The sequence below is a fragment of the Panthera uncia genome, chromosome D1, assembly GCF_023721935.1.
Source record: "Panthera uncia isolate 11264 chromosome D1, Puncia_PCG_1.0, whole genome shotgun sequence".
In the NCBI taxonomy this organism is placed as follows: Eukaryota; Metazoa; Chordata; class Mammalia; order Carnivora; family Felidae; genus Panthera; species Panthera uncia.
Window position 1 is genome coordinate 10,608,201 of NC_064808.1, and position 25,639 is coordinate 10,633,839.

A 25,639-nucleotide genomic window follows, 5' to 3' on the forward strand; every position below is an offset into this window, starting at 1 on the left:
AAGAGGGACTCTATCAAGTCGACCATTGCTTGTGGCTTTTCAGAGTATGATGGAGTGTTGTGTTTCCAATTGAGGAGGTCAGTTGTAGAGAAAGGTTGATAATACATCATGGAATGGCTGGGCTGGACTGTTCTGTCCTTATTCTGCCTTTCAGGCTCTCTCATCTCCCTTACAGGCATTTGGAGAGCATTAGGTCTGGATCTGGGGTGCAGTCTGGCTTCTAGCCCTGATGGGGGAGGGTTCTCCAGGTCTGGGAGTGAAGAGAGATGGGCAGCACGTCCAGGGCCAAAGGAGAGACAGATGAGGAGGAGTTTCAAGCTCAGGGGTAGGGGGGAGGGAGCCTGGTGAGTCATAAGGTGGCGGAAAGATGGGATCTTCCTCCGGGTCTCCTGCAAACACTAGGGAAGTGGTGGGTTGCTTCTTTGGCTCCCTGGGTGAGTCTCCAGATAAGGTAGCTAAAATCTTTGCCTGACTCTTCTTGCTATGGATGAATTGCACCCAAGGCTGAGGATTTTGGGCAATTCCAAGCCAGGAATCAATGTATCAAAATTGACCAGGGTGACCTGGGTTCCCAGTGAATATCAGCCAAACCCACTGCACTATTTGAGCATCTAATGTCCCTTTCGGGGGCCATCCTACATTGAATATGGGCCATTCTAGTTCATAAAAGGTCCTTAACTTCCTGGGTGTCATTTTCATCTGGTAATCACCTGAAAATCCATTTTTTAAATATTTGAGCATGACCTCTAAAATCGTAGGCTTACTCTGTTTTGATCCCATTATTAATTCTTTTCTCGTGTTTGGTGTCATGGAGACAGACAAAGGGAGGGTATCCCCTCAGATGAGAGGACCAATCAGATACTCCATTGGTCACATTCCCGAGGGAAACTTTAGATGAAGCTTGGCCGTAGCAGACTCAGCTTTGTGACTTGCAATTGGAGTCTAATCCGATGACGCCCTGGACCATATGCCTTTCATTGTGAGACAGGAGAGCCCACTCAGACTCTGTAGAATTTTGGGGACCTTCAGGGCGCCCATCCGTGGAGCCACAAACTCAAACTAGACTGGCAAGACTATCCTAGCCGCACGTTCACATACACACACACACGAGAGGCTATTACATTCCCTCCTGCAAAATTTTCTACCTGTAAGACCACTAAGCTCTCTGGGGAGTGATCAGGTCCCTCTTACACCCTTTTGGACAGGCCTGACTTCTTTGGGGCCCCAGTCTTACCAGTTCTGATGTCAGGTCCAGGTCTTCACCTACCAGGTCTCTTTGAGTCCAGCATGAACGATGCAGCAGGGCTAACCTGAGGCGACGAATAGGAGACTGCTGAAATTCAGGCAGGGCATGCCTTCTCCTTTGAGATTCCTCACTCTGTCACTGCCTCGCCATTCTTCCAAACCGGTGTCAACAATGGACCAGCCCAGTTGGGTTTCCCAGTCAGGTAACCAAATATGTTATGGAACCAGGCTGGAACGCTGGTGGAAAAACCAAGCAGCATTCAGAGATATTGGTGGATAGACTTATTTAACATTGGTGGGCTCAGAGGAGACTGTTTCTCCAAAGATCTGAGGGCCAAATGCAAGTGGAAAGGGTTATTTATAGTTGTCAGCTTCCATATCTGTGGTGGGTTTTCATGCGCTCGGCAAACAGAGCAAGAAGGACTCAGGAGAGGGGTCTCTAAGCTAAAGACCAGAGCTTGTTTTAGTCCCTTTGGCCATCTTTGCCACAGTACTTTATTCATTTCTCCAACAATAAAAAAGAATGGACTACTGATACATGCTACAACATGGATGAACCTTGAAAACATCATGCTAAGTGAAAGAGCAAGTCACAAAGGACCACATATGACATGATTCCATTTTAATGAAATCTTCAGAATTTCCAATAAACCTTTTTATTTAAAAAAAAATTTTAATGTTCATTTATTTTTGAGAGACAGAGAGTGAGCACGTGAGTGAGTGGGGGTGGGGCAGAGAGAAAGGGAGACACAAAATCCGAAGTAGGCTCCAGGCTTTGAGCTGTAAGCACAGATCCTGATGCGGGGCTGGAATTCATGAACTGCAAGATCATGACCTGAGCCAAAGCTGGATGCTTAACCTACTAAACCACCAAAATGCCCCTCCAATAAAGCTTTTTAAAAAAACAACAGAGAACAAAGATGGAAAGTGTGTAGGACCAAAGGTGACATTCTTGGGAAGGTCTGTGGCAGGTATTCTGTAGAGATTTGGTAATAATGAAAAAGGAAATGAACCATGGAAATTAAAGGTCCTAAGAAAATAAAAAAGTAAAATACAAACCCATGTCTGTTCCTAAGTCACCATACACAAAAGAAACTGCCCTTCTTATATCAACATTGTTACAGCAAATACTCGGTGCCCAGGAAGAGACAAGTGACACACACTTGGGGAATCAGAAAAGACTTTATTTCTCACCGGTGCTGGCCCAGCAGAGTTACCTCCAAAGGCTGAACCCCAAGCCCTGATGTGGCGTACTTTTATGCCTGGCCAGCTTCTGGGTACTTGGAAACTTTCTATCGGCTGCACAGGTGGGTGGGTTTGCAGGGGCTCAAGGAAAAAATGGGGGGCACTTATCGGTTGTGCTATGTGGGCTGCAAGAGACAAGCAAGATTACAGAAGCCAAAAGTATGCAAGGGGAGTATCCAGCTATGGACATTTAGCTGACTCTTTTTTTTTTTTTTATCTGTTTTTGCCAGCTTTCCTTCTCAACATAAGAGGGCACACTTAAACTAAGGCACACAGTACACTTAAAACCATGCTAGATTCCTGCATGGCCCTGCAGAGTCTCAGACCTCAGGCTCTGGTAGAACCATGATTGATTACTACTGCCAGGATCCTAGCAATCCCCCCACCTGTTGTGCTGTGGTGTGGTACAGATATATCATTCACCAACAAGACATACTGGACAGCTCCATGCTCTTGGGACAGAACTGAGCCAATTAAAGAATGGAGGAGGAGGGGGGGCAGCTCCTTGGGTCAGAAGTAGAAATAAAGAGATTCACCGTAGATTTCTTGAAATAGCCATTTTTCTCTTTATGCAATTAAAATATGGCTTGTGCCAATTAGAGTTACATATAGATTGCCAGGAATATATTACATGGCTATGAAGACGACCAAACAAACCAATGATTATGAAGTGGCAAGTAAACTGGAATAAATTTTATATTATATGAAGTATATTTCTTACATATGTATGATATGTCTATTACAACGCGACACCAAACACAGTCTAACAATGTGAAGTCTTCTTAGACCTTCGTTAACCAGTAGAGGGAGATCCATTGCAAGAGTCTGTAGTGATTGAGAAGTTAACATAGGGCAGTAGGCAGGTCTGACTAGTGATAGTGATGATACTAACTTTAGTGTGTGTAACTCTTCACAGTTAATATCCACAAACATTTGGTCTTCATGACAGCTTGGCTAATAAATGAGGAAGCAGAGCCTCAGCTCCACTTGCTGAGGTGACTTAGTGTGTTTATTAGCATCACCCAAGGGGACAGGATGTTAGCACCTCTGCCATAGTGGGCCAGATAGGATACTCTTTTTCCCCCCAGTAGTTACCACTCTAGCTGGGATTACCCCTTCAAATATCTTGGCATGCATGCCCAGGAGAGGCTGAATACATCCACCTCTGTGTTGTGCCCAGGAGATAAGAATATTTCTCTTCGATACTTCTCTTCATCCCAAGCACTCAGCAATCTTTCAGTCTCTTTAATGTTTCAGTAAAGATAAGAAAATTCTGACTGTAAGAAAATTCTTCCTTGAACTAAGCTATAAATTCTTTCCAAGTGACTTCCACCTATTGAAAGGGCGGGCCTAACGCCGGGCCTACGCTGGCCGACTCCATCTTGTTCTGTGTCCTTCACCTAGACCACGCCTCCACCCCTTGAGTAACCTCCCGCTCACCCGTTCAAACTTCCTGGTCAAAACATGCCCAGCGACCTGCGTAACAGGACTCCGACCCTTCCCCAGCCAATCAGGTGAGGCCACAGCCATTACCTCACCAACTGCCCCTAGGCCCCAATAAAACCTTTGTCCTTTTGAAACTCGCTCTCTCTCCCTGGTATCTCACCGCTGCATCGCTGCATCGGTGCAGGTAGGGGATTGAGCTCGAGCTCGAGCTAGCTCGAATAAAGGCTCTTTTGCTTTTGCATCGGACTCAGCTCCCTGGTGGTCTTTGGGGATCACAAATTCTGGGCATAACACTATCACTTTTCATCTGCAAAAGGGACACTAAATATCCTCCCTCCCTACTTCATAAGATGCAGAAAGAGATAGGTGGAGCTAAATAACCCAATACCTTCCCTTACCCTGTTCAGGAGGAAGATAGTAAGCAGAGAACCCAGCTGAACTATGTTCAAACTTCTGACCTAAGAAGTTGAGATAGGGTCACCTGGGTGGCTCAGTGGGTTAAGCGTCTGACTTTGGCTCAGGTCATGATCTCACTGTCTGTGGGTTCGAGCCCCACATTGGGCTCTGTGATGACAGCTTGGGGCCTGGAGCCTGCTTCTGATTCTGTGTCTCCCTCACTCTCTGTTTCTGCTCTATCTCTCTCTCTTTCTCTCAAAAGTCAATAAACATTAAAAAAAATTTTTTTTAAAGTTGAGATAGTATGAAGCAAAGGAAAAAGAAGATAAAAACAAAGGGAAGCAAACCATGAGAGACTTAAATACAGAGAACAAATTGTGTGTTGCTGGAGGGGAGGTGGATGGGGGGATGGGTTAAATGGGTGAGAGCATTAAGGAGGGCACTTTTTGGGATGAGCAATGGGTGTCATAAGTAAGAGATGAATCACTGGGTTCTACTTCTGTAGCCAAGGCTACATTGTATGTTAACTAACTTGAATTTAAATAAAATTTAAAAAAAGAAAAAGAAAAGAGGTTGAGATAATATGTCTATTGTCAAAGCTGCTAAATTCGCATTAATTCATTATGAGACAATAGAAACCTAGTATCCCCATGGCAAGTTTTAGTTTGCTTCTTTGTAAAGCTATCCCCCTCTAAACTTTGCAATTGATATCCCAATGAAGCTGTTATCTTTTTTAAAAAGTTCCTTTGTAGAAAGTTTGTCCTGTATCAATTCAGGAAACAGTCATGGAGCATCTATTTGATGACAGGCACTGGAACACAAAGATGAAGAAGTTAAAAGTCTGAAAATCCTCAGAGAAATTATACAATTAGATGCATAACTATTATCTGAGTCAGAAAGTGATGGAAGCCACAAAGGAATAACATGTATAAGCCATGAGAGTTTAGGTTAGGGAGAAATCCTGTCTAGGTGAGGGTATCAAGAAGGGTTATCCTGGAATGGCTGTGGGGTATATGATAGGGAATCAGTAAGAGGCTCAGGAAGGATTTCATGGTGCAGTAAATGTCTTTGTGGAGTTAGAGATCACCTGTAAATAGCTGATCCCATCAGCAACAAAATCTGGGACTAGTACTGGAAAGAGAAGAAAGTGGTGAAGGGTGGTGGTAGGAATGACTCAGAGCCAGAGTGATGGAGTCATGAATTTTGGAGGGTCTAAGGAGCGGCAAGTCACCAAGAATAGATTGAGAGTTGCACAGGAGAAAAACAGGAAGTTTTGGTAAAGGGAAATTTTAGAATTTTAGATTTTGAAATTAAGCAGTTTCCCATTATGGTGAGGTCTGGGAGAAGGCTGCCAAATCATGTGACTGGGGTGGCATAGAATTTCAAGTTGGTGGAGGTATAGAGGTCAAGACAGTGTGAAGCTAGAGAATTTGGAGAGGCATTGACCTTGAAACCATTTAGTTCATCTTTATGTTTGCCCTTAAATGTAAAGGGCTTAATAAATGTTGACTTGAGAAACATGCAGAAGAATGAAATAATCACAATGAAGTGAAGTTGATCTAGAAATATTTCTTGCATTATTGAGCTTGATATTTGGTCTTCGGGAAAGGCAATAAATGGGTGAAGAATATATCATTCCTTGCCATTCCTAGCCTTGTGTAGCTGATTGCCCAAACCCATTCGTTGATCACCTTGAGAAGAGTGGTGTCTTGAGACCAATCAGATATAATAGAGGCAGTGCACAGAGAGAAACTATTCAGTTTTTCCCTCTACCTTTCTGTTACATCTGACAGAATTTCAAGACTAATTTTAGATTTTCAAGACTAATTAATAATTCCAGTGAAATAAACAGATACTTGATAATCAATAGCTGTCTTCCCCTCTCTTCTCTTGCCTTCCCAAAACATAAATATTCACATAGACTTAAGTGTCCCCTATTCATCTGGCTTTTTATGGCCTCATAACAAGGCCTTTCCCAGCATCTGGGATCCAGCTGGATAGTCCTCTCCAGTAAACATTCATCAGCCTAATGGCCTGCCTCTAATCACAGCTGCCTCTTCTGTTTGAAATTGAGCCCCAATGACATAATGCTTAGAAGTACGAAGATAAAGCAAGTTCAGGGTGGTTGTACATTTCCCAAGTCACATCAGCTCTGGATCATTATCAGATCTATTTTAAGGGACAACTCAGTGTTGCAATGAACAGAACTTAATTGGATACATGATCCCCAAAGTCTCCATGTTTGTCAAAGCTTCTGGTCTTAGCAAGGCTTCTTTAGGAAGGGCTTCTTCTGCTGTGGGCTTACTCAGCAGGGGATACACAGCAATGTGGCTTCCTAGAAGAAGCTCTACCCATCCCATCACTCCAAACAGGACTGAAATATCGGACTCTCTTTAAAGAATATACAGTAGACACTGTAGAGGGCCATATCTGCCTGACATATGTGGTTGGGCAACTATTTTCTAGGTCATACCACCTTGCTGGTTTATAGATCTATTCTGAGACTGAAAATAGATTCCAAGAGACCACCTTCTCCACTTACCCTGGATCCAGAAAAATAAACTTCTATGCTATTTTTGATGAGCTAAAACAACTATTTACAAAAGCAGACAAGACCAGCCTCCTATGACTCAGCCTTCTGTATGCCTCCTCCCATGTAACCCCTCATTTCCTGATTCTGGCTTCCTCATCTTTCTCATTACTGCTTACCTTTGTGTTCTCATGCAGCCTTCCTTCGTCTCTTCCGATTGGCACAGGCTTACATTATGGCTCTTCCCAACAACTGGTTGTGATCTGGGGAGCCGCCACAATTGAGAACAACTGCTATAGAGAATCCCTCTCCATGGCCTTTCCTTCAAAGGCCAAGTCTCCAAATCTGTTCTAGTTTCCCCAATCTTGAGGATTGTTTCACTTGACATTGCTAGCCATTGTACCTACTTTTCATTTCTTTCTCTTCTTTAACTACTAAACTTATATCTCGCTTTCTTTAGCACCTGGCTTTATGCAGATTCCCTGGTCCTCACTCCAGGTACCCCATCTGGGATGGATGGGCTTCTATTGAAACTGTGTTGATCACACCCTCCTTCCTGCTTGTTATGTCCAATGGCCTTTTTTTCCTGTTTCTCCTCTTTGATTTCCATACCACATTCACCAAGTGTCACTGAGTGGTGAGGGCTGAGGATCAGGACAAGGACTTTGGATGTCCTCAGGCTATTAAAGAACTACAACAAACTAATGAATATTCTTGAGCAAGGAATAGCATGATTAGCTGTGTGCTCTAGGGAAGTCCGCCTCCAGGTTAAGAAGGAAGAACTAAAATGGAGAGAGTCTCAAGGCAGAAAGACCAGTTAGAGGGGCAGTGGCTGATGATGAACAGTCAGGTTAGAACCACTAACAAAAGGGGGCTGGGGTGGAGACATCACAAAAGGAAGCCTTGATTCTATTGATAGTATTTTATTCTGCAAATGTCAGAGAGTCCTTTCTGAAGTTTTGCCTTGGAGAGGAGGGAGGGAAGGAGAAAGGCAAGAATTTTTTAAAAAATCAGTCTTCCAGCACCCCATCTTTATACCCATCAATCTGCAATAAGGAGTGTTTGTTTTTATTTTTATTACTTTCATCTAGAACAGGTTAATTGCATACAAACTACTGCAATGGCAATGGTGATCTTTTTCCCCGTATCAAGCCTTAGAGAGACCCCAAGAAAGTAGGCATAAGGTCAGGTGCTGGGAATTTGTAGAAGGGGTCTAAATTTTTTAGCCTCACATTGGGGGACTATGGCCTTGGTAGAAGAGAAATGGGTGGGACTTAGGTGTGGAGAAGGGAAACTACAGATTTTTCTCATCTAGATGCAAGCTGCAGAGCTGCCAACATAAACAGGGTGTGGCCACCATTTCCCACAAATCCTTGAAGGAAGCCACAAGTCCTGTGGGTTTGCACAATGCCCACTTCCTCCTCTTCCTTGCATGTCCCTCCCAAGGACACAGAAATAGAATTCAAGTCTTTTCAAGTTGGGTATTTGATAAATCACAAACAAAATGTACACAAGGGAAATCATGCTGTAGGCAAACCACTAAAGGTTATTTACTTTTAAACTCCCTGCATATAGATAAAAATGAGGTCTATCAGATGATTCCCACCCTCCTATTGCCATCCATTTTTCTTGTCTTTCTGGGATGAAGTTGGATGTAAGGACTGAGGATGGACTTTGGATTCTAGAAAACCTGAGCACAAATTCTAGCATTGCCTCAATATGTCTTGTGACCTTTGGCAAGCATGTCTCCAAAATTCCATTTTGTCATCTGAAAATGCATTTAAGAATGCTTTCCTTTCAGAGCTACTGTGGGGATATTATGAAATAAAGTTTGCAAAAAGTTCAATCCACACAACCCAAAGTGATAGTATATGCCTGTCTTCTTTCCTCATTCTCTTTACTCCACAGAATCTTAGAATTTTCCAGAGCCCATAAGGTCAACTAGTTCTGACTCTCTCTTGTTCTCTCTTTTTTTGATAGCCTATTTTCAGATTTTTATCAGATTTATTGAGATATAATTGACATATGACATTGCATTAGCTTAAGGTGTTTAACGTAATGACTGTATATTTGTATATATGGTGAAATGATCACCACAGTAGGTTGAGTTAACATTAATCACCTCATATCATTACAGTCTTTTTTTGTGATGAGAATTTTAAGATCTACTCAGGAAATTTCAAATATAAAGTATAATATTATAGTCACCATGCTATGCATTATATTCCTAGGAGGTATTTATCACATAACTGGAAGTATGTACCTTTTGAACACCTTCACCCATTTCCCTTACCCCCACCTCCCACCTCTGGCAATCCCCAATTTGTTCTCTGTTTCTATGAGTTTGTTCATTTTTAATTCTACATATAGGTGAGACCACCACTGTCAAGTATACTATTTTCTCCTTACTTTCAGTGCTGGAAAATCTACCTCTTTCTAGACCATCCATTCCACCTTTGGACTGGCCTATTGTTTTCCTATAATCTCTGTCTCTCTATCTCTCCCTCTCTTGTTACTCATTTAGTCCTGGTTCCAACCCTTGGAGTCATCCAAAAGATATTTTTACACTGGAAAGTTTCTGTAAAATATCTAGTGCTTTACAAAGGTAATTGCTGTTGTTTGAAATAGTTACACTATTTTGAAGCCAAAAGGCACTCTTGGCTTTCAATGCCTCTGGGGATATCTTTTTGGAACAAGACCAGAGACCAAGAATATGATGAAAGTAGGGCCAATGGAAATCAACTCCACCCAACCAAAGCTGGCGTCTTCTTTACCCCTGAGGCCAACCACCCAGCCAACCTTCCAATAGGTGCTCCCTGGGACATGTCATAATCCCACAACTAAGAGAGACCCAGTACTTGGGAGAGAACTGGCCTCCCTTTAAAGTCTTGTGAAGTCCTTCCCTTAGTGGCCAATTTAAAGTAGCTCCATCCATATTTTACTGATCTCTTTGACCAAAACCAATGCTTCAGGTGCTAGCAGAGATGGGTTTTCACCGTAGTTCTGTGCGTCTGGTCTTAGCCATCTGACCAAAGCCCAGAGTTTAAGAAGTTGTAGGTGAGTCTGCCCTTTGTCCTTCTTTAGGAATGGTGAATTCTACAATCACAGAATGGGAGTGTTGGAAGACTTTTGAAGGAAGGGGAGATAGATCAGACAGGATGCTGGCTTCCCCTCTCCCTACTGCTCCGACCTTAACCAGAGGAGCTGGACTTCACCTATTTTACATTCTGTACTTCTGCAGAAAATTTTGTTTTGAAAAATGTTCTGCTTTTCACAAGTGGAAAAAAGGAAGGAAAGTGGACTAGAAAACACTCTTTTTATTATATAGACAGGAGATAAGAAGATTAAGACTCAGAATGGCAAATAATTTTTCCCAAGGTCACACAGCAAAAAGGTAGGAGAATAGGACTTGAATCAACATTTTTTTTTTTAATTCTCAAGTTAGTTAACATACAGCGTAGTCTTGGCTTCAGGATTAGAACTGAGGGATTCATCACTTACATAAAACACCCAGTGCTCATCCCAACAAGTGTCCTCCTTAATGTCTGCCACCCATTCTCCCCACCCCCATCACCCTCAGTTTGTTCTCTGTATTTAAGAGTCTCTTATGATTTGCCTCCCTCTCTGTTTTTATCCCATTTTCCCTTCTCTTCCCCTATGATCATCTGTTACATTTCTCAAATTCTGTATATGAGTGAAATCATGTAATATCTGTCTTTCTCTGGCTGACTTATATTGCTTAACATTTTTTTAAAAAGCTTTCAGTCTAGTGCTTTTCATGTTATTCTAGGCTCATGAGTGTATGCATGTGCAAGTGTGTTTGCATCAAAACAAATCACAGGTTTCCTTGGATCCTCTCTAGTTGCCAATGAGACTTCCAGGTTTTAGAATAAGGTAAAGCAGGGGTGTCTGGGTGGCTCAGTCGGTTAAGTGTCCAACTTCGGCTCAGGTCATGATTCTGCTGTTTGTGGTTTGAGCCCTACATCGGGCTCTGTGCTGACAGCTCAGAGCCTAGAGCCTGCTTCAGATTCTGTGTCTCCCTCTCTCTCTGACCCTCCCCCACCCTCACTCTGTCTCTCTATCTCTCTCAAAAATAAATACACATTAAAAAACTTAGAATAATGTAAAGCAGAAAGAACTACTCCTAGAAAAGGAGATATAAATGAACAACTCAGGAAACAGATGCTGGGGAGGATGTAGAGAAACGGGAACCCTCTTGCACTGTTAATGGGAATGAAAACTGGTGCAGCTGCACTGGAAAACAGTGGGGAGGTTCCTCAAAAAATTAAAAATAGAACTGCCCTATGGCCCAGCAATAGCTACTAGAAATTTATCCAAGGGATACAGGAGGGCTGATTCATAGGGGCACATGTACCCCAATGTTTATAGCAGCACTTTCAACAATAGCCAAATTATGGAAAGAGCCTAAATGTCCATCAACTGATGAATGGATAAAGAAGATGTGGTTTATATATACAATGGAATATTACTTGGCAATGAGAAAGAATTAAATCCTGCTATTTTCAGCAATGTGGATGGAACTGGAAGGTATTATGCTGAGTGTAATAAGTCAGTCAGAGCAGGACAGATATCATATGTTTTAACTCATATGTGGATCTTGAGAAACTGAACAGAAGACCATGGGGGAAGGGAAGGGGAAAAAATAGATACAGAGAGGGAGGGAGGCAAACCACAAGAGACTCTTAAATACAGAGGACAAACTAAGGGTGGATAGGGAGTGGGGGAGAGGGAAAATGGGTGATGGGAATTGAGAAGGGCACTTGTTGGGATGAGCACCAGGTGTTGTATGTAAGCCAATTTGACAATAAATTATATTCATAAAAAATAAATGAATTTTTAAAAAGGAGATATAGGTTCTAATTCCACCTCTCCTGTCAAACAGCTGTACAGACTTTCACTATCTCTCTCTTTGGCTTTAGTTTTATCATTTATAATGGGAAAAGGCTAGCCTAAATGGTTTCTACTTCTATTATTTTAAGTATATCTTCAGAGTTTTCTGGACCTCCATGCAGCATTTAAAATAGTACAGGCCCAGGGGCACCTGGATGACTCAGTTGATTAAGCATCTGACTCTTGATTTCAGGTTAAGGTCATGGTCTCTTGGTTGTGAAATTGAGCCCCACATGGGTTCGGTGCTGGGTGTGGAGCTTGCTTGGGATTTTCTCTCCCCACCCGTCTCTCTGCCCCTTCCCCCGTCTCTCTCAAAAAATAAAAATAAAATGAAATAAAATCTTTAAAATAGTACAGATCCAATGATCTTGGAATTAGGGCAAGTTTATAGTAAATATGTTATAAGTCTTTATTGAGCCAGTCAAATATTTACTGTGTACCTATAAAGTGTCAACACTGCAACAGATGAGAAGAAAAATGTGATGAAAGCAGAAAACACATTTCTTTTCCTACAAGTTCATCTTTCTGGGTTTTCTTTATCATACCCTACAAAGTCATCTGAACTGAAAATACCCTCTGCACCTCAGTTATATAATTTATTTGGGAGTTACCACATTAGAGCTTCATTCTACTTTATCTTGGTATGTGGCTTTAACCTTGTTAAAAGGCAAGCAGACCTTCGGCGGCAGGGGGTGGGGGCATGAAGAAATCTCTTTACAGTGATTTTCAGAATTCAGATTCCACATATCCAGTCTTGTCTAATCAGTCAGGATGGGGAAAGGATCATATCTGTTGCAGCTATGCCTATAATATGGTCCTGTGGATTGCTCAGACCCTTTCTCGAGTTCTTTTACAGCATTCAGGAAAGAGAAGCAGCTGTGCAAAGAACCGGGGATTTAAAGCTTGGTTTGGTCACTTAAGTGCTTTAGCTGTTATAACCTCAATGAGCTTCTGGTCTGTAACATGTGCCTTTCCAAATTATTGTAGATTGAACTCATTCAGCAAATATTATTTTAGGTTTACTATGTGCCAGGAACTATACAGGGCACTGAGCTTATAATGTCTTCCCAGACTTTATAGTTAAGGCTGTAGACAGAACAAGCCAGCAAACAAAAGGAAGCACACAGTGTGATGAATTAAGTCAATATATTGCTGAAAATTATTGGCAATAACACCAGCAAAGGGTATATGGTTAATGTAGCCATTGTTGTGTACAAGTACGTGCACCTGGCTTTAAGCAGCATGTGCAGTGGAGAACAAACTCTAGATTAGGGATGGAGAGACTGGGATTCAAATCCTTATACAGGGCTGATCATTTGTCAAGCAATAAGAATTATTTCTTTTTCTCTCCAATACTTGATGTAACTTACTTCTTTTAATCCTCACGATCTGTGAAGTGGTCAGTACTATCATTGTCTTGGTTTTGCGGTTGAGGGAAATGAAAAGAGATTTAAGAGTGATGTGTTGGCTTGCCCAAGACCGCACAGCCTGCAGGTGGGTATACGGCGTTAGAGATGGACTCTGGCTGACATCAGAGCCCTGCTTAATGCCCACAGATAAGGTAGCAGATGTAGGACTGCTGTGTCATTTCAAAAATGCTATCAAAGTAGTGGTGGTGGCTCTCAGACCATGCAAACTATTATATATATATATATATATATATATATATATATATAATATATATCCATATAAAATATGATGTGTAATATATTCATATAATACACATTATATGTACTTTTTATTATAGAGACATTTAACACATGTCATATACTCTACTTCTGTATCTTTATCTCCAGGTAATTCAGGTCAAGATAAGCAGGTTATTGATGTAGTAATCATACAAAATGATTGATAATTCACTTTTATCACACTCTAAAAGTGTAATCGATGTATACTATAGACTCCTGGGTTGAAATGGGGAAGAATCGTGGTGTAACTTATTAACACATTCCTTTGATGTGACTGTGAATGTGAGAAAAAAGGGGGCAAGGAATAGGTGGCTATTTATGGGCTTTCTCCCCACTGCACTGCACAATGAATGGTGCTGTTACATCTCAGGGGTGCAAGTACTTCTAAACGTACCCATCTTCACTCAAATCAGTAATAACTTTCCTCCCAGCTCTCAAAGCAACTGTCTGGTCTCCCTTCTCAGTTCCTTTTCACTCCTATCCAGCTTCCACACCTGCTTCCACACAGCAACACTGCTCTGTTATATTGTTAAACACATATTTGACAACTAGTTCCCTGTTTACAAAGAAATAATTAAAATTTTAAAAACAGACAAAAACAAAACTTTCATATTTTCCCTCTTGCCCATGGGAGAAAGGTCAAACCCCTTAGCATGGTATTTACCCAGAAAATATTTATTGAGCACCCACTATGTGCCAGGTACAGCTGTAGGTGCTAGGGATATTTCAATGAACAAAAAACACAAAAATTCCTACAAATCCTGGTTTTCCTAAGCTTACAATCTAAGGGAGACAGACAATCAGTATCAACAACCAATCAATTCTATGCAGTGGGAGAAGGTGATGCATCCTATCAAAAGAACAGAGCAGGGTAAAGTGGAACAAAAGTTCAGAAATGGAAAGAAGGTTGAAATTAAATAGGAATATGCATTACATATTTGCAATTATATATACAGCATATGCAATTATATACCTAGCATATGCAGTTGTATATACATATATTTATGAAACAAATGTTTTGCCATCTTTGCTTTGAGTTTCAAAGATCTTCCACAATTTTCCCACCTCTCACTGTCTCTCAAAACTAGACTCCTGTTATCCTCTCTTAACCCTGTTCACACTGCACTCCTGCCATGCTGACATTTTTAAAGTATCCCAAGTACTATGCTCTCCTCTGCTTTTGCAAATGCTTTTCCTGAACCAACTGTCACCCAACCCCCTCACACACCAGATTTTCATCCTGGTAACCCCATACTCACTGTTGGAACCCTCATGTGTTGCAACACATCTCTCAGAAGCTTCCACCTGCTATGCCCAACATCCAGGACACTATACAATACTTCTCTTGGGCACACCTATCACATTGTGCTGTGGTTTATCTGCTTTCTGTTTGTCCCATATATTATGTTGAACATTTTGAACCTGATAATAATGTTTTATTATTTTTTACATCATCTACAGTTAGGTCTATCAAACCTGGTGCAACGTTTGTGATCAGTTGATAATATTTGTACAGAATGAACACTGGCAATTCAGTGTTGAACTTTTATTTTTAACTCCTTTCTTTAATCTCTAAAGGGGAGGGGATGCCAGTGTTTTACACCTCTATGTACTTCATTCCACTGATTAAAGGAGAAAAAACACCTTGACCCCATAAAATCTGGTCAGAACAAACTATGATGATAAGAAACACAGAATTGCCTCTCTAGGTATTTCAATTTCTGACATATTTATTTTATTAAAAAAAAGAAAAAAGCATAAATCTGAGTGGCCCAAGAATCCAACCACAATGCTTGGAAACAAGTGGGAAAAAAAGGAGTATTTGGTGCAAGTTGTATTAATAACTTCCTTCAGTAAAGTGGTGACATTGACAATGAAGGTGGTGATCCAGATAATGCAAAATTGCCAGTCTAATCTGGGCCTGTCAGTTTTGCATGAACAGTGCATCAGATTAGGATGATAATGATCTCCACAAAAGACCCAATAAATGCTGTAGAGGGGGATTTGATGTTGGAAAGAGGTAGAACACCTGCTTTCCAGCGTCTCTTGTGACTCAGGGAGTCTATGATTCCGTGACAGAACAAAGCGGTTTCTTCATCTGGATTTTCACTCCCCAGGAATCTCATTTTGGGGCCTGCAGGCAGCAAAGAGAAGATACGTGGCCATGGGAAGGAACATCAACATAACAACCGACTTCATCCTTTTGGGATTTTCAGAGCATCCAGAGCTTCAGGCTTTCCTCTTTGTGTTGTTTCTGGGGATCTATTCTGTAACTCTGACTTGGAACCTGGGCCTTGTTGTCTTGATCAGGATGGAGTCATGCCTGCACTCCCCCATGTATTTCTTCCTTGGAAACTTGTCCTTTGTTGACATCTCATACACGTCCTCCATCACCCCCAAGATGCTCTGTGACTTCTTCAAGCAGCAGAAGACCATCTCCTTTGTGGGATGTGCTACTCAGTTTTTCTTCTTCATCAGCATGGGGGCCACTGAATGCTGTCTCCTGGCGGCCATGGCATATGACCGCTATGCTGCTATTTCCACCCCTCTGTTCTACATAGCCTTCATGTCACCCACCATGTGTGTGGGGATGGTCATTACAGCATACACTGGAGGGTTCCTTATGGGATTGGTCCAAACAAGCTCCATATTCCAGCTGTATTTCTGTGGGCCACGAGTCATTAAACACTTTTTCTGTGACCTGCCACCTCTGCTAGACTTGTCTTGTTCTAGTACCTTCCTCAGCCAGGTAGTGAACTTTCTTGTTGTGTGTGCAGTTGGTGGGACATCAGCTCTTGTTGTCCTGGTGTCCTATTGCTACATCATTGCTGCTGTCATGAAGATCCATTCAACCCAAGGGCGGATGAAGGCTTTCAACACCTGTGCCTCTCATCTGACCACAGTGATTCTCTTCTATGGCTCTGGTCTCTTCTCATATCTCCATTCTAGTGCTGGCTACTCACAGGACCAAGAGAAGGTGGTGTCCATGCTCTATGGAGCTGTGATTCCCATGCTGAATCCCATCATATACAGTTTGCGAAACAAGGAGATCAAAGATGCATTGAAAAAACTCAAGAACCAGAAGAAGCAGATGTTCCCTCTGTGTCTTATGGTTCTCTAAGTTAAAAAAATCTTAAATTGGGGCACCTGGGTGGCTCAGTTGGTTAAGCATCCAACTCTTGGTTTCAGCTCAGGTCATGATCTCATGATCATGTGAGTACAAGCCCCACATTTGGCTCTGTCAGCACAGAGCCTGCTTGGGATTCTCTCTCTCTCTCTCTCTCTCTCTCTCTCTCTCTCTCTGTTTCTCCCCCACTCAAGCTCACTCTTTCTCTCTCTCAAAAATAAATAGACTTAAAAAAAGTTTGCTAAAAAAATCAAGTTTTGCTATATGTAAATAGGCATTATAATAAATGGGTTACAGAATGTAAGTAATAAATTAAAGAAGTTATGTCAAGCAAGATCCCCAACCTACATGTCTGTTGCACAATTAGGCTCAACAAAGGTTTTTCTTCCCTTTACCTTTCTTGTCATGGACTGATATGGTTTCAATTTAGGTCACTTGCAATAGAAAATAAATATGCTTTTGGATGACATTCTTTAGCTTTATGACATCAGATGCTGGGTCCAGAATGCCATATCTTAGAGCTGGTTAGATCATAATTCCAGGACCACAAGCATCCACCACAGACCTCTTTACAATATAACACTGCTCATACCAATCCATTCATTACTTGGGACAAATTTTTTGTTCCCCTTGCCCTTGATTTGTACCTATCCAATGGTTGATACTGAACAGGAAGTCTGACTCTGGTTTAGGAACCTGAGAGCCCTAAATAGTTGTGTCTATCAATGACTGTTCAGAGCCAAGAGAAAATAGGGTACCTATAAACTATGTCTGAGATGAACCAGTGGTCACATGTGTGGGGTCATGAAGTCCACTGGGCCAGAAATAGGAGCCCAAATCAGCAGATCCAAAGTTGGGAAGTCACAGTGAGCAAAAACCAAACATAAGGTTAGGTGAGGAACTCTAAAGGAGAGTAGGGTCCCATATGCTTCATTTTCGTGACTGAAGCCTCCTAGTGACTGGGTGGGACCACTTGGTTTAAGGAACAGGATCAGGGAAGAGAGACTTCCCCTGGAAATTCTAATTCTGCATCTGTTCCCTGGACAGTTCTCACTCTTGGCCCTGTATGGATATTTCCTCTCTGTCCTCACCCCATCCCCAACTTACTTTCACTTTGTGTTCTAGAGTTTGTATATTGTCTCCCATCTCTCTGGAATTTGACCACAGCCTGTCCCACAGATCTGACATCCTTGCTTTCATTTTTATGCATTATCTCAGAAGGAACCCCACTCCAGGACATGAGATAGGACAGCCAAGTCAGTGAGTTTGCAGCAGAAATAAATGTGGATTTTAAATGGCCTGTGATCCTATTTTACAAGATGGTTCTTGAGCAAAGGACAAAGATTTCTGAAGTCCTGCTTCTTTAATGGTTGTGGATATAAGTCATGGTGAATAATGACAGCCATCCCTAAGCCATATCAACTTTGGCTATAACTAGTTTGCCTCTTTCTTTCTTTCTTTCTTTCTTTCTTTCTTTCTTTCTTTCCTTCTTTCTTTTGTTTAATGTTTATTATTTTTGAGAGAGAGAGACAGAGACAGAGACAGACAGCAAGCAGGGGAGGGGCAGAGAGAGAGGGAGACACAGAATCGGAAGCAGGCTCCAGGCTCTGAGCTGTCAGCACAGAGCCCAACGCGGGGCTCAAACTCCCAGACCGCGAGATCATGACCTGAGCTGAAGTCGACTATTTAACCAGGCACCCCAAAGCTGGCTTTGCTTCGCTCCTTCTTTCAATTCATGCTGCTATTTGATCTATTCTCTGACCACTTGGATTATTTGTAAAGGGTTCCTTGATCTGATCTTTGACTCCTCCAAACCAGGTTAAGAGTTACTTCAATGTGTTCCCATAGCATTCTCTATTTCATCTATCAGCACCTATGACACTTTATTACTTTTCCTTGTTTAGTTATATGTCTTCTCCCTGAGTTGTTAACTTTCTGTCTAAACTGCTCTCACACAACTGGGGAAAATTATGTGCTTAATACATATTCATTTAATGAATGAATAAAATTCAAATGCACTTGGCAGATAATTTTGAGATTTTATGCCAAAGGAAGGGAATTAACACTTATCGGATGCTTATTATACACCAGGCATTGTGCCCAGCAGTTTTTTAAAATTCTGTTTCAGTTCTATAGCTTACACACAAATTCCTTGCTGAAAAAAAAAAAAAAATGAAAACACTATGGGTAAGAAAATGCCTCCTTTGACCGTAATTCTCAGTTTCAATTCCTTCCTGCTCCCCCCAAGAGGTAATGACTGTTTATGTTGGTATGTAAATTGACAGTTTTTCTGTCTATGTGTTAACATTCATATATGTACCCCTATGTAATACCGCTTTATGTGGCTCTGTGTGTATTTACATAAATGGTATTGTACTGAATGATCCTTCCATACCCTGCTTGCTTTTTCACTCAACATGATTTCTTGGAGCTCTTTCCATGCTATACATATAACTCTACCTCAGTCTTAAATTATTTCATAGAATTGTCACACCAAAATTTATGTACCTATTGTGCATTGATGGGCATTTAGGTGGTTTCCAGTTTTTGCTAGTTTATTACGAACAGTGTTGCAATATATGAGTTGTATATACCTCTTCGTGCTAATACCCAATTTTTCTGGTAGAAACAGAGAAGTTGAATTGCTATTAATAGGGTTTGTGCATATATATGTTATACACACACACATACTATATATATATATATATATATATACACACATATATATGTATATATATATATATATATATATATATAATTTAAATTCAAATTAGTTAACATACAATGTAGTATTGGCTTCAAGGGTAGGACCCATTGATTAATCTCTTACATATGACACCCAGTGCTCATCCCCAAAAGTGCCCTCCATCACCCATTTATCCCCCATCAACCTCCAATCCATCCACCTCCCCTCCAGCATCCCTCAGTTCGTTCTCTGTATTTAAGAATCTCTTATGGTTTGCCTCCCTTTTGGTTTTTGTCTTATTTTTCCTTCCCTTTCCCTATGTTCATCTGTTTTGTTTCTTAAATTCCACATATAAGTGAAATCACATGGTATTTGTCTTTCTCTGACTGACTTCTTTCACTTAGCATAATACACTCTAATTCCATCCACATTATTGCAAATGGCAAGATTTCATTCTTTTGATCTCCCAGTAATATTCCATTATATATATATACATACACACACACAGACACACACACACACACACACACACACACACACACACATCTTCTTTGTCCATTCATTGGTCGATGAACATTTGGACTCTTTCCGTAATTGGGCTATTGTTGATAGCGCTGCTATAAACATCAGGGTGCATGTGCCCCTTTGAATCAGCATTTTTATATCCTTTGGACAAGTACCTAGTAGTGCATGGCTCCTTTTTAATATAGAAGGGTTTGTATATTTTTAACTTTTAATAGACACTGCCAAATTCTCTCTAAAGTGGCTGTGATGCTCCTGCCAGCAACCTGCTAGGGCATCTATCTCCTCATACCCTTGATGAAAGATGATATTAACAAAACTTAATTTTTTTCCTACCTGATAACCTCTTTATATGTATTCTGTTAATCCTTAAAATGATCCTACTGGATAAGATTGTTTATTGTTTTCATTCACATACAATGTACTATATACTACCTAAAGACTCTTTATACACACTCTCAGCAGTTCTCACAACCACATATGAGATAGGGGTCTTAACCATTTTTATCCAGGAAATAAAATATGTAAGGCTCAGGAAGGAGGTCAAGTAACATACCCAAAGGCACACACTAACAAGTTAGGGAGATCCTAAGTACATATCTACATGACAGTAAAGACCATTAATTGAAAATACACCTTCTCATATGTATGCTTGGCATTGCCCAGAAAACTAAAACAAATTCTGTCAAAAACTGACTATTTTCTCAAGTCACGCATAATTTAAGTGCAAAAAAAGAAAGGAGAACTGACTTCTGTTAAATAGTTAGGCCTAGTTTTGGTAAGATCATCACTTATGTTATATACCAGGAGTGACGACCTTCATTTAGAACAGCATTCTTCAAAAATGGATTTCTAGGTGGAACAGTTTTATAAACGGAATTATCACACGTGACCATGAAACAAGGGAGAAACTAAAATATTAAAACAAAAACAGAATGGAATTAATAATGAATTTGTAATGCCTTTCAAAGGTAGAAGTAGTGATGAGGCTCCCTCCCAACTTAGAGCATTTGCATCTAGGTTCAGATAAAGAAATATTCAGCTGTGCTGTGGTCTCAGGGGAGGGACAACAGTCTTGAGAGCAATATCAAGACACTGGGGTCAGGGGATAATAAAGGAGGAAGATTGATGTTTTAAAATCTAGCCCCGGATTAAGCCAGTTAAGAAGAGAGACAACATTGTATCACCACCCACAATGAATTGTTTATACTGGAGGACACTAGAAGAAATAGACTAACAACCACCTTCCTAGCAACAATTTTTCTGTATTCCCCCTATCAACAGGGTGAACTGTATCACTGAACAAGGAAACATGAACTCTGGCTACCTTGGCTGCTAAGAAATTCTGAGCAAAATCTGTGACCCATCTGTAGGAAGAATTTAAGTCATCTGGCATGCACTTTTATTCTTATTCCTGGCTCTCCTCTGCATCCCAAACTTGTGTCTCTTATGCATATAAAATACCATGCGTATTTTATATATCTTTGCAAACTGCTTGCTCAAATATTTGGGAGCAAAAGAGAATATAAAAATGTCCAAGAGTTGGGGCGCCTGGGTGGCTGAGTCAGTCAAACATCTGACTTTGGCTCAGGTCATGATCTCATGGTCCATGAGTTCAAGCCCTGCATCAGACTCTGTGCTGACAGCTCGGAGCCTGGGGCCTGCTTCGGATTCTATGTCTCCTTCTCTCTCTGTCCCTTCCCTGCTTGTGCTCTCTCTCTCTCTCTCTCTCTCTCTCTCTCTCTCAAAAATAAATAAACATTTAAAAAGAAAAAAAGAAAAAAAATGCCCAAGAGTTTGCTTTACACACCAGGTTGGTGTGTTTGGAAGTGAATTGGTCACATAGGCTGCTGATCTCTCTAACTTCTGCTCCAGTCCCACCCATCCCCCTACTCTGTCGTCCTCCTGGACTTCTCCCCATCATTCTCCCAGTTTTGCCTCTGTCTCTGTCTCTCTCTGCCTCTCTGTATCTCTCTCTCTGTCTTGGAGGACCACCCTGACCCCCTAGTCCAAGTTGAGGCCCGCTAGTATGTTCTCTTAGCACTCCAAGCTTCCTTTCCATACCCTTCATCACTGTTCCATGTCTGTCTTCTGATTTGACTACAGTCTGCATGCCTGACCCTGTGTGCACAATAAATTTTTGTGAGGATGCTAATACTCAGGCCACATCCCAGAAAGCCTTTAGAGAGCTGTAAGTGACCTACCAGTGACTAACCCATTCCACTCCCCGCTTTTCACAAAGACTTGAAGCTCTGGGCGGGTGGAGTCCTTTGCTAATGGCTCACAGCTGTAGGGTGAAAGCGTCCCTTTTCCAGCCCCACAGCCCTTCCCTGTGGTTCCACAACAGCTGGCAGCTGCCTGTCAGCAGCTTCTCAGCCAGGAGGTAGAAGCTTGCTCTAAGGGAGACCGAGGTGTGGGCTTCGGTCTGGCAGCTCTGAGTCCTGTTTTCAGGGAAATCACACCACTTCAGCTCTGCTGCAGGAATTTCGGGGCCAGGGACACTTTCCTCCTTCCTTTCATAATTATAATGCCTCAGTGCAAGAAATTGGAGAAGAGACATGTGGCCTGGCTGTTTGCAAACCATGTTCCAGGGGATCCCAGGGATCCTGCACAGGCCTTTTCCAAGAGGTGGGGAGGAGATGAAGCCACTGAGCTCTGGGCCCCGGCCCTTGTTCAATCCACAATCCATCAAGGCAGCTTCTTTCTTTCTTTCTTTCTTTCTTTCTTTCTTTCTTTCTTTTTACATGTTTTATTATTTTTTTAAGTTTATTTATTTATTTTGAGACAGAGAGAGAGAGCACGCTCAAGTAGGGGAGTGGCAGAGAGAGAGAGAAAGAGAGAGGGAGAGAGAGAATCCCAAGCAGGCTCTGCACTGTCAGCACAGAGCCCGATGTGGGGCTCAAACTCATGAACTGCGAGATCATGACGTGAGCCAAAGTCAGATGCTTAACCCACTGAGCCACCCAGGCACCCCTTGTACGTTTTAAATATTAGCTTCCATGTAAACTTGCATTTGAAAGTATGTTTCCATTGGTAATATTATATTTATAATTCGTGGATTTAAGGGGCGCCTGGGGAGCTCAGTGGGCTGAGTGTCTGACTTCAGCTCAAGTCATGATCTCACAGTTTGTCGGTTCGAGTCCCACGTTGGGCTCTGTTTTGACAGCTCAGAGCCTGGAGCCTGCTTCAGATTCTGTGTGTGTGTCTCTCTCTCTCTACCCCTCCTTGTGCTCTGTCTCTCTCTGCCTCTCAAAAATGAATTAACATTAGAAAAAAAAAAACAACTTTTTTTAATCCATGAACTTAATACAGTCCTCGAACTTTGTGAATGAAGAGGTGACAGGCCAAGGAAGAGAGGCGATAACAAGACTGATTTTTAAGCTTAAGTCTCCTGACTCCTGGTGCCTCGACTGTGCACTTTTCTTTACACACACACACTCACACACACTCACACGCTCTCACACAAACATATACACTCACACACGCACACTCACATACATTCACACATACACACACACTCACAATACTCTTTCACACGCACACTCATACACAATCACATAACTTATAAACACACACACCAGGGAGGTGAAGGGAAGTGAAGGGAAGTGAAGGGAAGGGGGGCAGAGATGGCTACCGGATGTTAACATCCTGCTACCAGTAAAGTTGGTCTCAGGCCTTTCTCTACCCTGGACCCCAGGGCGCCTCATCTTTCCTTCTCTCCATCCTACTTGTGCAGTGACCAGCTCTCCTTCCCTCTCCCCACTCTAAGCAAAAATTCTGTTGTGGTCACTTTGTGAGACCAGCCGTCCTTCATCTTTGGGGGGGTGCAGGGAGAGGGAAAGGCAGGGCACTCCTGGACCCTGTGCTCTTCCAGGGGAAACAGCGTTGCTCCTTCTGGAGAAAGGACTTGGGTGAAGGAGTTCTGTCACAGGGAGGAGGGGTGTGATAGCAGGCAAGTTTGCTTCCCAGGGCCTGACACCACGGTTCGCGTGTGGCCGCCCACTCTGTCTGTGGGGAATCAACCACTCACAATAACCACGATGGGGCAGAAGGTGGCTGGCCACACGACGGGGCAGAAGGTGGCTGGCCAAGCTGAGTCAACCTGGGTGGCATTCTTCCCCCCTTAGGTACACAGGCAAAGATACATTTCTCCAAACACAAAGATTCAAGTTCAAAACCAAGAAAGGGAAATATTTGAGTGCCAGAAAGAGAACTCAGAATCAGAGCAGTTGGCGGGAGGAGAAGCTCTGTGGCTAAGGGGCTTTCTGCCTTAGCCCACCTCCGAGCAGGGGTACTGGGGCATTAAGGACTGTGGGAGGTGATCCAGGCCACTGGGTTGGTGCACAATGTTCAAGGGGGTGGGGAGGCGGTGCTGGGAATCAAGAGATGCAGTCTGTCTCCGCCACCACCTGTGAGACTGCCACCCGCTTGCCTGTGAAAATGGTTGTGATGTTTGCCATCTTCCAAGAGATATCAGAAGCCTGGGCCTGTGTTCACACAAATGTGGGGACTGCCTTCACACAGATGGCAAACCGAGAAATGAACCTAAACGCCGGTCCAGTAGGAGTATCAGGCCTCAGCAGAGACAGACCGAAAACCGCCTGGGAGAGACTCCTTCCCAAGCCAGAGCAAACTAGCCTCCCTCAGCAAGCCCCAGAGGGAAAGCAGTTCAGGAGTCATAAGTTACAAACCACACGAAGAAACAAGCCAGCAGCAAGAGGAAGTAGCAGCAGGAACAACAAGGAGGCAAATGTACATGCCGTGACCCATATGGGACAGAATATTCCCAACATTTATTAGTCAAAGATCACCACTGTGGCTTTCAGCCAAAGCAAGGTAATTGAATTGCAGAGCCATGGACTATGCGTCATTCAGATGTGGCAAAGGAGCTCCACAAACCGTTTCTTTATAGATGCAGAAACAGAGATTCAGAGAGGGGAAATGACTTGTCTGAGGCCACCAGCAGGTTAGCAGCAGATGAGGAACAGAATCCAAACTCCGGAGCTAGCCCTGTGCCACTTTTGCTGCTCCACGATGCCCTAGTTTCCCAGGTAGGCATGAAAATCGTAGCTTCAAGAGAGGACCAGGAGAAAGGAGGGACAGAAAGACCTTCTCAAGACCTGGGAAGCCCCAGAACCAAGGACCCGGCTGTCATTAGCCAAGCTCAGATTTGGCTGTGTGATAACTAGAAATTTTAAATAAACCCCATTCTATCTTTTGTTTTGCATTCTGCTGACCTGTTTCTCTTTCCTCTTCTTCTTCTCCCTTCCTTAGTCCTTGTCCTGACTGTCAGCATGATAGAATTATCATCAGAATTGGGGCAGGTCAGTTCTGATAGTTTCTCCCTCCTGCCCACTCTCCAGTCAGGCCCTGCTTGTGCACTGTGTATAAGGATCAAGGAGAGGGGAAAGGGAGAGGGGAGTGGGGAGACCTGATACCTTCAGGCCAGCCTCACTAGCTGCAGGTACTTGGCAGGGATGGGGGTGAAGGGGAGTATGGAAGTTCACATGGGTTCAGCCCTACAGGGCCCAAGCTTTAAACACCAGCTCAGACATAAATAAGGCAAACAGCTCTTGGCCCATACAAGCATCCCCTCGGGCTTTCAGAATTCATTTGTTATGTAGGACACTAGGCTCACACAATCCCTGATTCACCCAGGATATAATTGTAGATCAGAAAACCAAATTATTTTACAGTAAGAACTAATAGCACACAGTAGGTCCAGAGTAAGTGCTCAAAAATATTGGTAGAAAGTGAAATAAAAGTCCTATGATAATGTTGCTCTGGCTTGAATACTCATTCCCAGCCATTTGTGGCCTGATTTTCCAGAGACGTGTTTGAGA

At 42.4% G+C, this 25,639-nt stretch overlaps 1 protein-coding gene across 1 annotated transcript; it reads left to right on the plus strand.

Moving 5' to 3' along the window:
• Window positions 1-367: 367 nt before the first annotated feature.
• On the plus strand, window positions 368-16,596 carry LOC125911257 (olfactory receptor 5A1-like). The gene is made up of 2 exons (XM_049615049.1): window positions 368-434; window positions 15,579-16,596. Exons 1-2 carry the CDS (start codon window positions 368-370, stop codon window positions 16,580-16,582), a joined length of 1,071 nt encoding a protein of 356 aa, XP_049471006.1. The 3' UTR covers window positions 16,583-16,596.
• Window positions 16,597-25,639: the final 9,043 nt, after the last annotated feature.